The sequence below is a fragment of the Pseudorasbora parva genome, chromosome 5 (assembly GCF_024679245.1).
Source record: "Pseudorasbora parva isolate DD20220531a chromosome 5, ASM2467924v1, whole genome shotgun sequence".
Lineage (NCBI taxonomy): Eukaryota > Metazoa > Chordata > Actinopteri > Cypriniformes > Gobionidae > Pseudorasbora > Pseudorasbora parva.
The window spans coordinates 49,938,136-49,950,762 of record NC_090176.1 but is presented as its reverse complement, the minus strand read 5'-3'; the positions used below and the strand labels follow the sequence as shown (position 1 = coordinate 49,950,762).

Sequence of the window (12,627 nt, the reverse complement as noted above, 5' to 3'; positions counted from 1 at the left end):
TCAACTTTTTATGTTGTAATTTCAACTTTTTACCATAAATTTTAAGATAAAAAGTAAAAACGATGACTTAGTAAACCATCACTGACTTCTCTCAGAACATCCCTGTTAATAATACAATATAGGTGATCAATAATAAAAGAAGAAAAACATTTCTTCCTCAGTATTTTTGTAATCGCGATGTCGAATCGGTCAAAATGCTTATTGTGTATATTTACTGAAAGCCTTTATATGACTTTTTGTAAGTCTTTCTTGCCTATCTTAATGTAATGTCTTGCTTAAAATGACATTAGGCAACATTTTTATATTCAGAAAGTACATTAATGGACATTTTAAAAAATTCTCCTTAGAATTTATTAGAACCAGTGTTTGTGACACTCAATAAATAAATCTTGTTTTACAGTACAAAAATGTAAATGTTCTTAAATCAAGATACAGTCAATGGAGAAGCATATATTTTTTGGAAGCTTGTTTCCGCCACTGAATAAAAAAATAAATAAAAAAGGTAATTCTGACATTATATCTCACAGTTCTTGCAATTGTGAGTTAGCATCTCACAATTATGATTTAGTTTCGTCAAAGAATTGGGTTATATAAATTCACAATTATGAGTTATAAAGTCAGAATTGCATGATATAAACTCGCAATAATTTCTCGTAATTTTAACACTTTATCCCATAATGACATAGTTATGACTTTTTTGTCATAATGAGATAAACGTTATAATTATGACTTAATGTGTCATAGCTTTGAGTCATAAGTCTTTATGTAAATGTCATAATTGACATCTCATAATTATGAATTATGTAATAATTATGACTTTGTATTTCATTGATGACTATGAGTATGTAATCATTTTGACTTGTGTCGTAATTTGAATTTTCATGTTATAATTGTGACTTTTTTTGTCAAAATTATAAATTATGACTTGGAAACATTCAATGCGAGTAAAGTTAGAATTTGTGCAGTATAAACTCGTAATTATGAGTTATAAAGTCAGAATTGAGATAAAAGGCTTCAATTACCATTTAAAATGTTTTGTTCAGTTGCAGAAGCAAGTTTCCATAAATATCTGCCAATGGGGTCAGAAAACTTATTAAGTTTTCTCTTTGAATTAAGTTTATTTTGTGACGTCAGACATTTGTTCTTGTTTTAAGCATAAATTCACTTAATATCTTCAGTCATTTTGCTTCTCCAGTAGATGTATCTACTTATAATCTTGATTTATGAATGTCTAGATAGTTGTGCTGGAAAACAAGACCGAAATACTGAGGTAGAACAATTTTTGCAGAGTTGATTCGTGAAATAGGAAGGATCATACTAGTTTCTGGATCAGAGTGTTGTACTCCTCAACGATCTTCTCATCTGAATCCACAACACTGATATTTCTAATATTTTTAGGTGAATTCTGATGATCTGTGCAGAATTGCAGTATGGCTTCTCGAAGCGCCATGCAACTTTCTTTGACGGAGAATCCAAATGTTTCGCAACCGATCGCAGGCATTGCGATGGAGACGCATCCGTTTCCCTCGGCTTTCAGGAGACTGTTACGTGCGGCCGCCTTGAGGTAGTTTAAGTCCAGCGCTTGACCTTTTTGGGGAAGCACGATGTAAATTAGCATTTTGGCGCTGAGTTTTCCAGCAATGCTGAGCAGTACTTCTCCCGGTAGAGGACTCTGCTTTTCCCTCTGGGGAGTTTTACACACTTCTGTAATCTTCTCGCCTCCAAATTTGAGAAAGCGCTGAGCCACGGGGTGATTAAAAACTAGGCTTCCGCTCATTGGACAGGTCAAAGCGTCAGCTGTAAAATGGTGCAGGTCTCCCTCGATGATGCTCAGAGTCATGAAATCGCCTATTTTGTGTGTGAAGCTCTTCGGAGGGCCGGACGCAACCATGTGCTCTTGTGATAAATACAGGCTGCACTGCTTCTCTCTGGCTTTTGTCTTCATGTTGGCTTCGTGCTTCTCCAGAACCTTGGCTTCTCCTGCTTTGCGATACTTGTGGTTCTCCACGACAATGGATGACACCTGCTTCTTTACGACACCAACGGCCTCCTTAATGTTGTCTTTAGGTGCCGTGACCTTCAGACAAGGAGATTTAGACGCTTTGTTAGCAAGTACCACAGCGCCAAGCCGCTTTAAAACAGGGAGCTCGGACAGATTCAGGCAGGAGTCCACAAATTCGACCTCTCGCATAGATTTGAGAGTAACGTTCTCAGTCATTGGTTCCTTGTTCTCTAGATATCTCCTTATTTTGCCTGTAACATCTACGACTGCATTAGAAAGCCCACATATTATAACCTGCGTGTTTGATTGTGTGATCATAATGTCGCTGGCTTTCTGGACCGACTCTATTACATCTTTAAGACGCGTCCAGGCGTCACCGGTTTGATTGGGAGAACGTTGTATAACCTCCTCTTTGAGAATCTCACCGATTTTGTCTTCAGCTCTCGTCAGGTTTTCTTTCTCAACCAAGATCCCCAAAAAATCCTTTCGGTTTAGAAATCTAGCTGGGATGTGGTTGTCCTGCTCAAACTTTTGAAGATCCAATGATGTTAGAAAGTGAATCAGATGAGAAGAAAGCTTCAGCTGGTGCGTGATTATGTTCTTCTGTGCGTTTTTGATGAGCATCTCCATTGAATTTACTTCATCCTTCAAACCTTTGAGGGAAATAATGTGCTGCTTTTCATCATAGAAGAAACTCACCGCCCCTAGTTTAGACTCTACGCGCTCTTTTATTAGATCAAATGTGTCTCCACAGTCTAGTTGAATGGTTGCCTTGATTGTGTTTCTTTCTACTTCTACCTCAACAGCAGCGGTCTTCAGGAGCGGCTTAATCTTGTCTGAAAGGATCTTGACCTGCTCTTTTACTCCAGTAACTACAACTTTAGACTTGCTCTCCTTGAAGAAAAACGCTGCATCAACCGTGACAAGACCAACACAGTCGTTTTTAACTCTTTTCCAGATGTCTTCCTCTACTGTCAGCTCTTGTGTGTCGAATCTGCTCAAAAACGTCTGAACTCCCCTCATCGTCTTAGACTCCCAAGTGGGTGCGATTCGCAATGCAAACAGAGACTCTTTGTTGACGTCCATCTCCAGTATCATTTCACTTGCAGGGCTGTCAATGCGAACTTTGGCGTGAAGCAGTTTGGCATGGCTCTCCAGCTCTTTTCTACACCGCTCATTGGTTTCAAAGAAGCGGAGTAGATCTTCGCTGGCAGAAATGTTGACTTTTGTGGCGATATCAGTCAGAGAGGGTTTTTCTCCAGTTAAAGCCTTTTGCAGACTTGAGTAAAACAGTGAAGCCTGAACATCTATGCCGCAAACAAAGTGTTTTTGTTCCACCACTGCATGTGCATCTATTAAAATAAAAGAGACAGAAGAATTACTCTAAGTAGGCTTGTTCTTAAAGCTACACTGTGTAACTTTTTTAGTTTATTCTTAGCTAAAAACACTTAGTTCTTTCAAAAATATGTGCTCATTAATGTATATTTACTTCTTTCAAGTAATAAAGTATTCTCGTAAGTTTATAATATGCCATTGAAAATGCATCCGGGTGAGGGGTTCGAATGCCGGTCGCCATGTTGCCCCTCCATCTTGAAAGTACATTAGCCAAAGAGGGACATACCCGTAAATTCAAGCTTCGCCTTTCGCGTTTAACACTCGATGGCACCGTGTCGAATGTGAAGAGGGGGATTGCCATGTTAATCTTGGACTAAATCGGCCACCGTAGGAGTTAAAACGAAATCAGAATTGAGAGGAACAGAAACTATTATTATATAGTTAGGGAAAATATCACACACAGGGGAGCTTTAAGTCAAGTCACCTTTATTTCTACACTGTAAAAAAAATTATGTCTCCAATTGAAAATTTTCAAGTGACTGATCATTTCTAAATTGGCCGAATTTAATTTCTGTGAATCAAAGTGCATCAATTCACAGAATTTCAATTCGCCCAACTGAAAAATGTAGATGTGATCAGTCACTAGAAAATTTTCAATTGGAGACATTATTTATTTATTTATTTTACAGTGTATAGCGCTTTATACAATACAGATTGTTTCAAAGCAACTTCAACACAATGACGCAAACAGGTATTTGGCGACTGGTCCGGTCAATGCAAATTAATATATTTTTATGATAGGATCAATTCGCCTTATTCACCCGGCGGCCATTTTGAAAACTCTAACGCTGTTGTGGGGTACACAAACCCAGAAGCTGGACTCCGATACAGTACTAATCAATAGCAGCATTCTGTTTCACTGCACTTCGTCACTCAGGAAAAAATCCAACAGAGGACAAACCTTTCACCGTTTTCCGGAGGATAAGGGATTACATGGAGAGTGGATTAAAAAAATATCAGAAGGGATCCTGGTCGTAATTTCTGTATTTTAATACAGACGAAGTTCGAAAGACTCAAGCAACAGCAAGACTGGGACATGTCAAGTCAGCTTTATTTAGCGCTTTTACAATGCCGATTGTTCCAAAGCAGCTTCACGGTGTTAAACTGGACAATATTGCAACAAAATTTGATTCGGCTGCAGTCATTCTGGAGAAAACGGTGAAGTTATCAGCTTATTTTAATTTATCATATAGTGTCAATGTGGGCAGATCAGTATTATAGTTGATACAGTTAAAGGTGCACTATGTAGTATTTTTGCAGTAAAATATCCAAAAACCACTAGGCCGGTGTTATATATTTTGTTCAGTTGAGTACCTACAATATCCCAGATGTTTCCAACTATTTGTAAATTGTGAGAAAATTGCTATTTTAACTGTATTTGTTTAACAATCGCTCCAGCAGCTTTGCTCAGGTCCATAACACTCGGTCCTGCTCTGCTTTAGACTATAGTTACGTTAATAACCGCATGCATGAACGTGATTTCTGCCCGAGTCCTATTTTTCACCGGCTGTGATGAGAAGACCACATCTCCCAAGATGCTGCGCTCACACTTTGCGTCATCAAACTACGCATTTGTTTTGCATAGGCGCCCTCCAGTGGACAAAAGCTGCATAGTGCACCTTTAATTTACATGTGGGAGATATGTGTATGTATAGGCTACCGGATCTTCATATATGTAAAATAAAATGTCCATTTATCTAAAGAATAAAGTACAATTTTATTACACATGGATGATGTCTTTCATAACTTGACAACTGGTCAGAACATCAGAAAGAAATAAGTCATTCAAAAACATTGATAGGCGCACTGGTCTAGGTTTGTAAATGGTAACTATGTACATTTGTTGGTATGGAGGAATACAAATGGCCTGCTTGTATGTTGTAAGTATGGAAAAACGTAACAGAAAAGGGCAGAACATTAGAAATTACATTAGGAGCTAAATTAAAAAACATTAACAAAAGAAAACTATATACATAAACCTGTGGCGTAACTTTGTTTTAAAAAGTGGGTGGGACATAAATTGTGTATCATATGCACGCGAAAAACTGTGTATATATATGCACGCCAAAGCTCATTTTGACGTGTGAGGGGCGCTCATATCAAAATGAGCTTTGGCGTGCATATGGTAGGCAGTTATCCACCTGCATATGATATGCACAATATGGCGTGTTGAGGGGTTGCATTGCTGATACAATGTTATATCAGATGTAAAATATGTACAATAACAATTGCAGAAAAATTAGTATTAAGATGTTCGGAAATCAATTAAATAGTTCATTTATTGATATAGATCTCGTTTAATAATTGCTGTGCCAAGATTTTTCACGTGAATAAAGGCATATAGATTTGCACACTTTGCTTATAATCCCTGGTCTAGTCTGTTAAACTTGTTAGAAATTCTCGTTTCTAATCTTTTTTCTCTCAACAAAACCGATTATCATCAGTACATCAAGAGTAGGGACAATTTTTGTGCATTTTGTTTCGATATCTGACCGGAACAAACAGAAAGTCTCTGCAACGGCGTTAAGCGTTAGATTAAAGCGCTCGTCTGTGTGAAGACTGCATGAGCCGCGAGAGAAATCTGCAGCACTGATAACAGCGGCAACGAGCGCCAGATCGCCTCTTATTTAACAAACGAACAAAATGATTCTCTTCTAGTTAACCAGAGATGTTTTGTTTGTATTAGTTAGGTTCATCCGTGAAGCAAGATTGTAAAAAAAGTGGTGGGGACATGTCCCACCCGTCCCACCCGTAAATTACGCCTATGACATAAACATATTATCAGTGATGCATTACATGATTTTGTTACACACAGCAGGCAGAAAGTGAGTGACACAGAATGCCGCTACTGATTAGTACCGTATCGGAGTCCAACTTCCGGGTTTGTGCACCCCTCAACAGCGTTAGAGTTTTCAAAATGGCCGCCAGGTGAATAAGGCGAATGGAGTTATATCACTACTTGTATCATATAATTTGCAATTGTTTGAAAAGTAATCTGGTTGTTATAGGAGTCACGCGAGTTTAACAGCACTGCAAATGTGTCTATTGCTCCTTCCCAATTCACATACTATCCATAATTATTAATTGAAATTAGAATTACAGTCCCAAATGGTAGTATCTTGAAATGAGTAATCCACAGATACCCGGATGGTTTACTTTCTTTACGAATCGGAAGTGCAGATCCGTGCAAAGACACAATTATGATAAAGTAGTGTGTCGCAAATCTTGCCTACAAGTTTTTTCACAAAAAGAGTGCATACTTTTAGGGCATAGTATAAGCAGCAGAATTGCGACGCAGCATATGTACGTGATTTTGCAGCATTGAGTACAGTAGCCAATCACAGGCATTTCGGTTGAAAACCATGACCAATCAAGGTCTTTAATGCTGCATTCACGTGCTCTCTGAATTATCATAAATACGAGTTTCCTAGGTAAAAACTGCACATGAACGCCCTCCCATTTCAAAATTTGAATGGGATGAGCTCGAATCACGACTTCAGAAGTGGGAATTATCAAATTTCCGATAGCACGTGAAGGTGGCATAAGTTACCGGGAGTTAAAATCCCCTCAGTATCTCTTAAAATGCTGAATTTGTTTTTTTAACGCGAGTTTACCAAGTTATATAATATCTGCATTATCCCTGGATAACTTTTGATTCACTATATGTTTGTGTTGTTTACATTATATCCACTTATGCGCCAATTGCCAACAAAACAGACATTTGATGCAGTTTTACTAACTGATTTTTGCTTCTTCTTTTTTATCCATTATAGGGTGGTTGTGTAAACACACTGGCCCTCATTTATCAATATTGCGTAGAAACTGGTGCATATGTTGGCGTAAGACTATGCTTACACTCCTCTCTCCGCATGATTTATGAAGCTGTGCGTACCTCTGCAATCCAGGTGTACGCAATACCTGCCCTTGATAAACGCTGCGGCTGAAAACGATCGTCATTAGAATAACACGCCCCTATATATTCAAGTCTCCGCCTCCCCCACGCCCTCATTTTACACCATGGACAAACAGAAGACGGCAAAGAAGCGAAACTTCTCCGACGTGGAGATCGGGCGCGTCTCAATCATCTCACTAGTCCACTAGTCAGGGCACTGATTAGGACATAAGTCAATGGGCTGATCCCTGATCTGTGCCCTGACTACTGAACTAGTGAGATGATTGAGACGCACCCATCGAGACCATCACCAGGGAAGTGGGGAAAAAAACGAAATTGTTTTATTTGGGAGTTTAAAGAGTGGGATTAAAAGCACCCACAAAAACAAAATATGGACCCAAATTACGAGTACTGTTAATAGTGTGGAGGTTGAGAAGCAGTTTAAAGCTGTTTGGATGATAAATTACCTCACAATGCATTATTTTACAGCACGTTTTGAAACAATTAGCATTTAATTTCGTATCACGGCACATGTATTGGGGTGTACAATAGTGATGATGATGTGATGTGGAGTATCATTCATTCACATTAATAATTACATGACGATTTGTAAGATTCTTATTATTATTATTATTATGATTATTATTCTTAATGACGCTTGTTATTCAGAAGAAGAGTGTCGTTTTTATTGATTTTATTATTATTTAAAAGAAGAAGGTCATTTTTATTATTTTGTCAGTCTGAATTATTTTAGTCCCAGTCCGTGCGCAGCTGCCGAGCCAGGCGGGCCTGAAACGTCAGATAAAGCGCACAGGCTCGCGACTGGAGGAATACATATTCTTACAAACCAAACGCTTTGGTAAAGTCACACAAATTAAACATTGACGTTCATGTTGCACAAAAATAAACACTGAATGTTGTTGTTGTGGTTTTTAACAGTGGGTCATAATATAGCATATCTTGCCAGTGCGTTTTTTGGTGTTAGGAATTGTTTTCCTGCGCATTTTCACACTAACTCAAACGTGCGTACACCACCTCCTGAGCTGGCGGAGGATTGGAGCGTGCCGTACGCCAACGTCCATATTGATAGATCTCAAAGTCACCGTGGGTTTGGGTGTACGCAAGGTGTACGCTGGAAATTTGGTGTATGCACTTTTGATAAATGAGGGCCACTGTGTACAAACATTTATGTTTAAACACCATGTAAAAGTTATTAAGTCTCACTTTCTGAAGAAATTATCAAAATTAAGTGAGTTTAAAACAAAAACAAATGTCTGTCAATTGGGACAGAAAAATCTTGTTTTCCCTTTAAATTAAGCTTGTTTTTGTGACCCCCTTGGCAGATATTTTTTTCTTATTTTAAGCATAAACACCTCATTTTGACACATTTTGCAGGAAACAATACTTAATATCTTTCAGCTCTCTAGTAAATGTATCTTGATTTAAGAATGTTTAGATATTTCTGCTGGAAAACAATCTGTGCTGTGCTAAATCTAAATTAATGTTTCATCATTGCAACTATTCTGAAAAACCTACCATCACAGTTTCCAAAGACGATGACCGCACTTGCTCGTCTGTTGATCCACATGAATTTCTCGATATCTCCTCCTCTGCTCTTCTTCTTGTTGCTGAAGTAAAGGGTGAGAATGTCTTCACTGCTCTACTCCAGATCTCCCTGAACCAGGACCGAATCCGTCCGCTCCATACACGTCACTCCGATGTCTCGACCCTGCAGTTGCTTTGAGGTGCATTTTCGTATAAATGATTTCACGTCTGTTGATAAAATGAAGAAGGATGAAAAATTTACTATAAATGTGCTTTTGAAATGTTCACAGAATTGAGTTCAGCTCTTATTTGAATGTTGACCACAGCTGCAGTCATTCATGCACTGCAAAAAATGCTTTTCTTACTTAGTATTTTTGTCTTGTTTCTAGTCAAAATATCTAAAAATTCTTACATTAAGAAATATTTACTAGATAAGCAAAGGTAATTGTCTTGTTTTGGGGAAAAATAACTCAAAATTAAGAGAGTTTTTGCTTAAAATAAGTAAAATAATCTGCCAATGGGGTAAGATAAATAATCTTGTTTTCTGTTTGAATTAAGATTATTTTGTTTACCCCATTGGCAGATTATTGTGCTTATTTTAAGCAAAAACTCTCTTAATTTTTAGTTATTTTTCTCAAAACAAGACAATTACCTTTGCTTGTCTAGTAAATACTTCTTGTTTTAAGAATTTTTAGATGTTTGGACTAGAAACAAGACAAAAATACTACATAAGAAAAGCAATTTTTTGCAGTGTGTTCACATTCATTTTCTCCCGTTAAAAAATAATTTTTGCTAACTTAAAAATAAAGGTTCACAGCAATGCAAAAGAAGATACATTTTTGGTTCCCCAAAGAATCTTTAAGTGATCATTTCTTAAAAGAACCATGTTTTCTTAATGTGCAGAACAAATTTAATAATCTTTTTTTGGGACCATCAATGACAATATATAACCTTTATTTGTGAAGTGTGAAAATCTGTTTATTTTAAAAGTTAACGCAATATGTACATTTTTATTTACTGATGCCCTATAGATGAGATTATTAATTGATCACAGTCGCCCCTATTACAGAGTGTCTACTCACACCAAGTGCAAATAGTGTGCCATGTTGACAAATGCTATTTGCACTAGCTCCTCCTAAGAATGCCTAGTTAGTCTAAACAAGATAAAAAACGTCTGCATTGGTGTATCAGTAAAGTGTACGGCAGGTAGGAATCTAGATTTTGACACGATCGATCCGGGTTCGAATCCGCCTTTTGCTGAGCTTGCTCCTCTCCCTTTTTCCATCACATATCACATCGGAAAGGCATTTACTTTCAATAAAAATTAAGAAAATGTTCTAAAAGTGAAAAATAAAGTGCCAAACGAAATGTTTAATAATGATAAAAGTTTTTATTGGGTAGGATTAGAGGTCGTTGTAAGGAGGGCTTTTATTGTCCCATAAAAGGATTAGTCACTTCAAAATGAAAATTTCCAGATATTTTACACACGCCCATCTAATCCAAGATGTTCATGTCTTTCTTTCTTTAGTGGAAAAGAAATTACGTTTTTTTTAACGTTTAACATTTTTCTCCATATAATGGACTTCAATGGGAACCAACGGTTGAAGGTCCAAATCAATGCAGTTTCAGAGGAAGAGCTTCAGAGGCTCTGACCGATCCCAGAGGAATAGACCCTAACGAAACAAAAATATATTGCAGTATAATGGAAAATATCATGTAATAAATTAGGCAATATATTCACATATATGGGATTTAATATTTATATTCGCCAATATATTGCAATATATGAAAGCGGCAATCATTTGTATATTTTGCAATATATTACAGGAATATATAATATATTGTATAATACCATCAATATATTATTCCATGTATTTACAATATATTATAATATATTTTGAAGTAATATATTGGTAAATATATTTTCCTTTCATAAGGGGAGTCTGATCTAGACAAACCATCGGCCATTTTCAAGAAAAAATATTTTGTATATACTTTTTAACATAAATTGCTCATCTTGCGCTGCTCTGTGGATCGCCACGGATAATATAAACACGTCGGAAAGGTCACGCTAAACGTAGGCTGTTGTATTCCTATAGGTAGATGTGATCAGCTGACAGCCAGCTGATGCAAGTTTGACTAACGTGACCTGCCAGAACTGACGCTATACACTTAATTTGCAGCACAGATATTCACACTTCACTGTTTTTCTCAAATTTGCAAAAGGCTTTAACTTGAGAACATTAATGTTAAAATTAATGACTGATCAGATTTTATGCATGGGTGACTTCATTTCCATGTAATGCAGTGTACTGTAGACGTAGAAGACCACAAAGACAAAGGAAAATAAGCAGCCGTCACAGAAACAGAGCAGAGTGACGATAACAGACAGCCATAGGGAAAGTGCTGTGGCTTCAAAACCCACCAATATCTTGTTTGAAGGTGACAACAATCCTATCATCATCAAGTGTCTCCCAAGTGTATTCTGTCGTCTTGCTACAGCTGCCAATGAACACTGAGATTTTCTTGCAGTCTGTGTCGCCATCAAACCCCGTCAAGATGAAGCGACGGGGGTCTGACTTTTCTCCCAGACCTCCTTCATTATACACTTGTAAAGATACACCAAACTCATGTTCTTCCTTGCCAGAAATCTTCTTGAAATCTGAGAAAATTGTCAATATTATGTTAATTTTGTGCTTTCTGATCTCAAAGATGATTATTAGGTTAGCTAGTGCTAGTTGTCTAATGATAGTTTCTTTGAAACAGAATTAGGCCTACATCATGTGTAAGTAATGCACCAAAAATAGTCTTGCAAAACCAGTTTGTTTCATGTTACATTAGGATGCATTTGAGTGGCTATAAACTCCCAATGCAGGTTTGATCTTCCATCCTACCTGACTGGCTGTGGAGTTTCAGGATCCAGCTGTTATTTCCATGCTTTGCTAGCTCAAACTGCTCTGTAAATTGTTCAAAATACATCTGAAGTGTTTCCTTATCAACTGAATCAGGGGCGGTAATGAGAAGATCTGGTATTTCTGAATCCTCCTCATTGTCTGTATTGTGAACAAATACATACATGTGACCATTGTCAGTGTTAATGTTTTGAAATCTGTGAATATTTGTAAACTCTAAAAGTGAAAGCATTACAGTCTAACCTTTAATTTCTGTTGCAGGTTGTCTTAGTGCAGAGACCTTTGTACAATAAGGAGGAAGTGTGTGAGTATATGAACATTCATCTGACCTTGTTTTAAATTACAGTAATGTATCACGCCCGTATTTCACTTGTTTCCTTGTCATTTTTAAGATCAGGACCCATATTAGTTTGGAGTGTTGCATAAATGTCAAGTTGCTTCATTGTTTTTCTAAAAAGCCATGCATCAGGATATTTTGAAACTTGTAGTCTAATGTGTGCGGTGTCTATGTTGCAACATCTGGCTACTGGAGTGCCTCAGGGCTCAGTGCTGGGCTTCTTTTCTCCATCCATACGTCATCACTAAGATCTGTCATTCAGAAACGGGTTTTCCTATCACTGCTAACACAATAGGGGTGTACCGATACAACGTGAATCGATATATTGCGATATAAAAATGCAATCGTTGATGTAAACGATATGATTTGCGATATAGAGTTCAGAGTATGTGAGCGGAGTGGAGTGGGAGTGGAGGGAGGAGTGGAGCGGCAAGATTTTGAATGGAGTGAGGAGCGGATTTTTTAAAAGTCGGAGCGTTGTGGTTTTCACTCGCTCCGAGAGCGCTCCACTACCGCTCCATCATGAGTACAATTCATGCAAACC

General features: G+C 37.5%; 1 protein-coding gene across 1 annotated transcript in view; it reads right to left on the bottom strand.

Annotated features, from left to right (window-relative positions):
• The window catches only part of LOC137075729 (protein mono-ADP-ribosyltransferase PARP14-like), a 28,847-nt gene extending 19,831 nt beyond the window's left edge, over positions 1 to 9,016 (bottom strand). Inside the window, exons 1-2 of the mRNA XM_067444642.1 lie at positions 8,826 to 9,016; positions 1,319 to 3,354 (exon numbers count right to left, since the gene is read on the bottom strand). Of these exons, the coding sequence (XP_067300743.1) occupies positions 1,319 to 3,354; positions 8,826 to 8,877 (2,088 nt within the window). The 5' untranslated portion in view covers positions 8,878 to 9,016. The remainder of the gene's footprint in view (positions 1 to 1,318; positions 3,355 to 8,825) is intronic.
• Between the last annotated feature and the right edge of the window lie 3,611 nt (positions 9,017 to 12,627).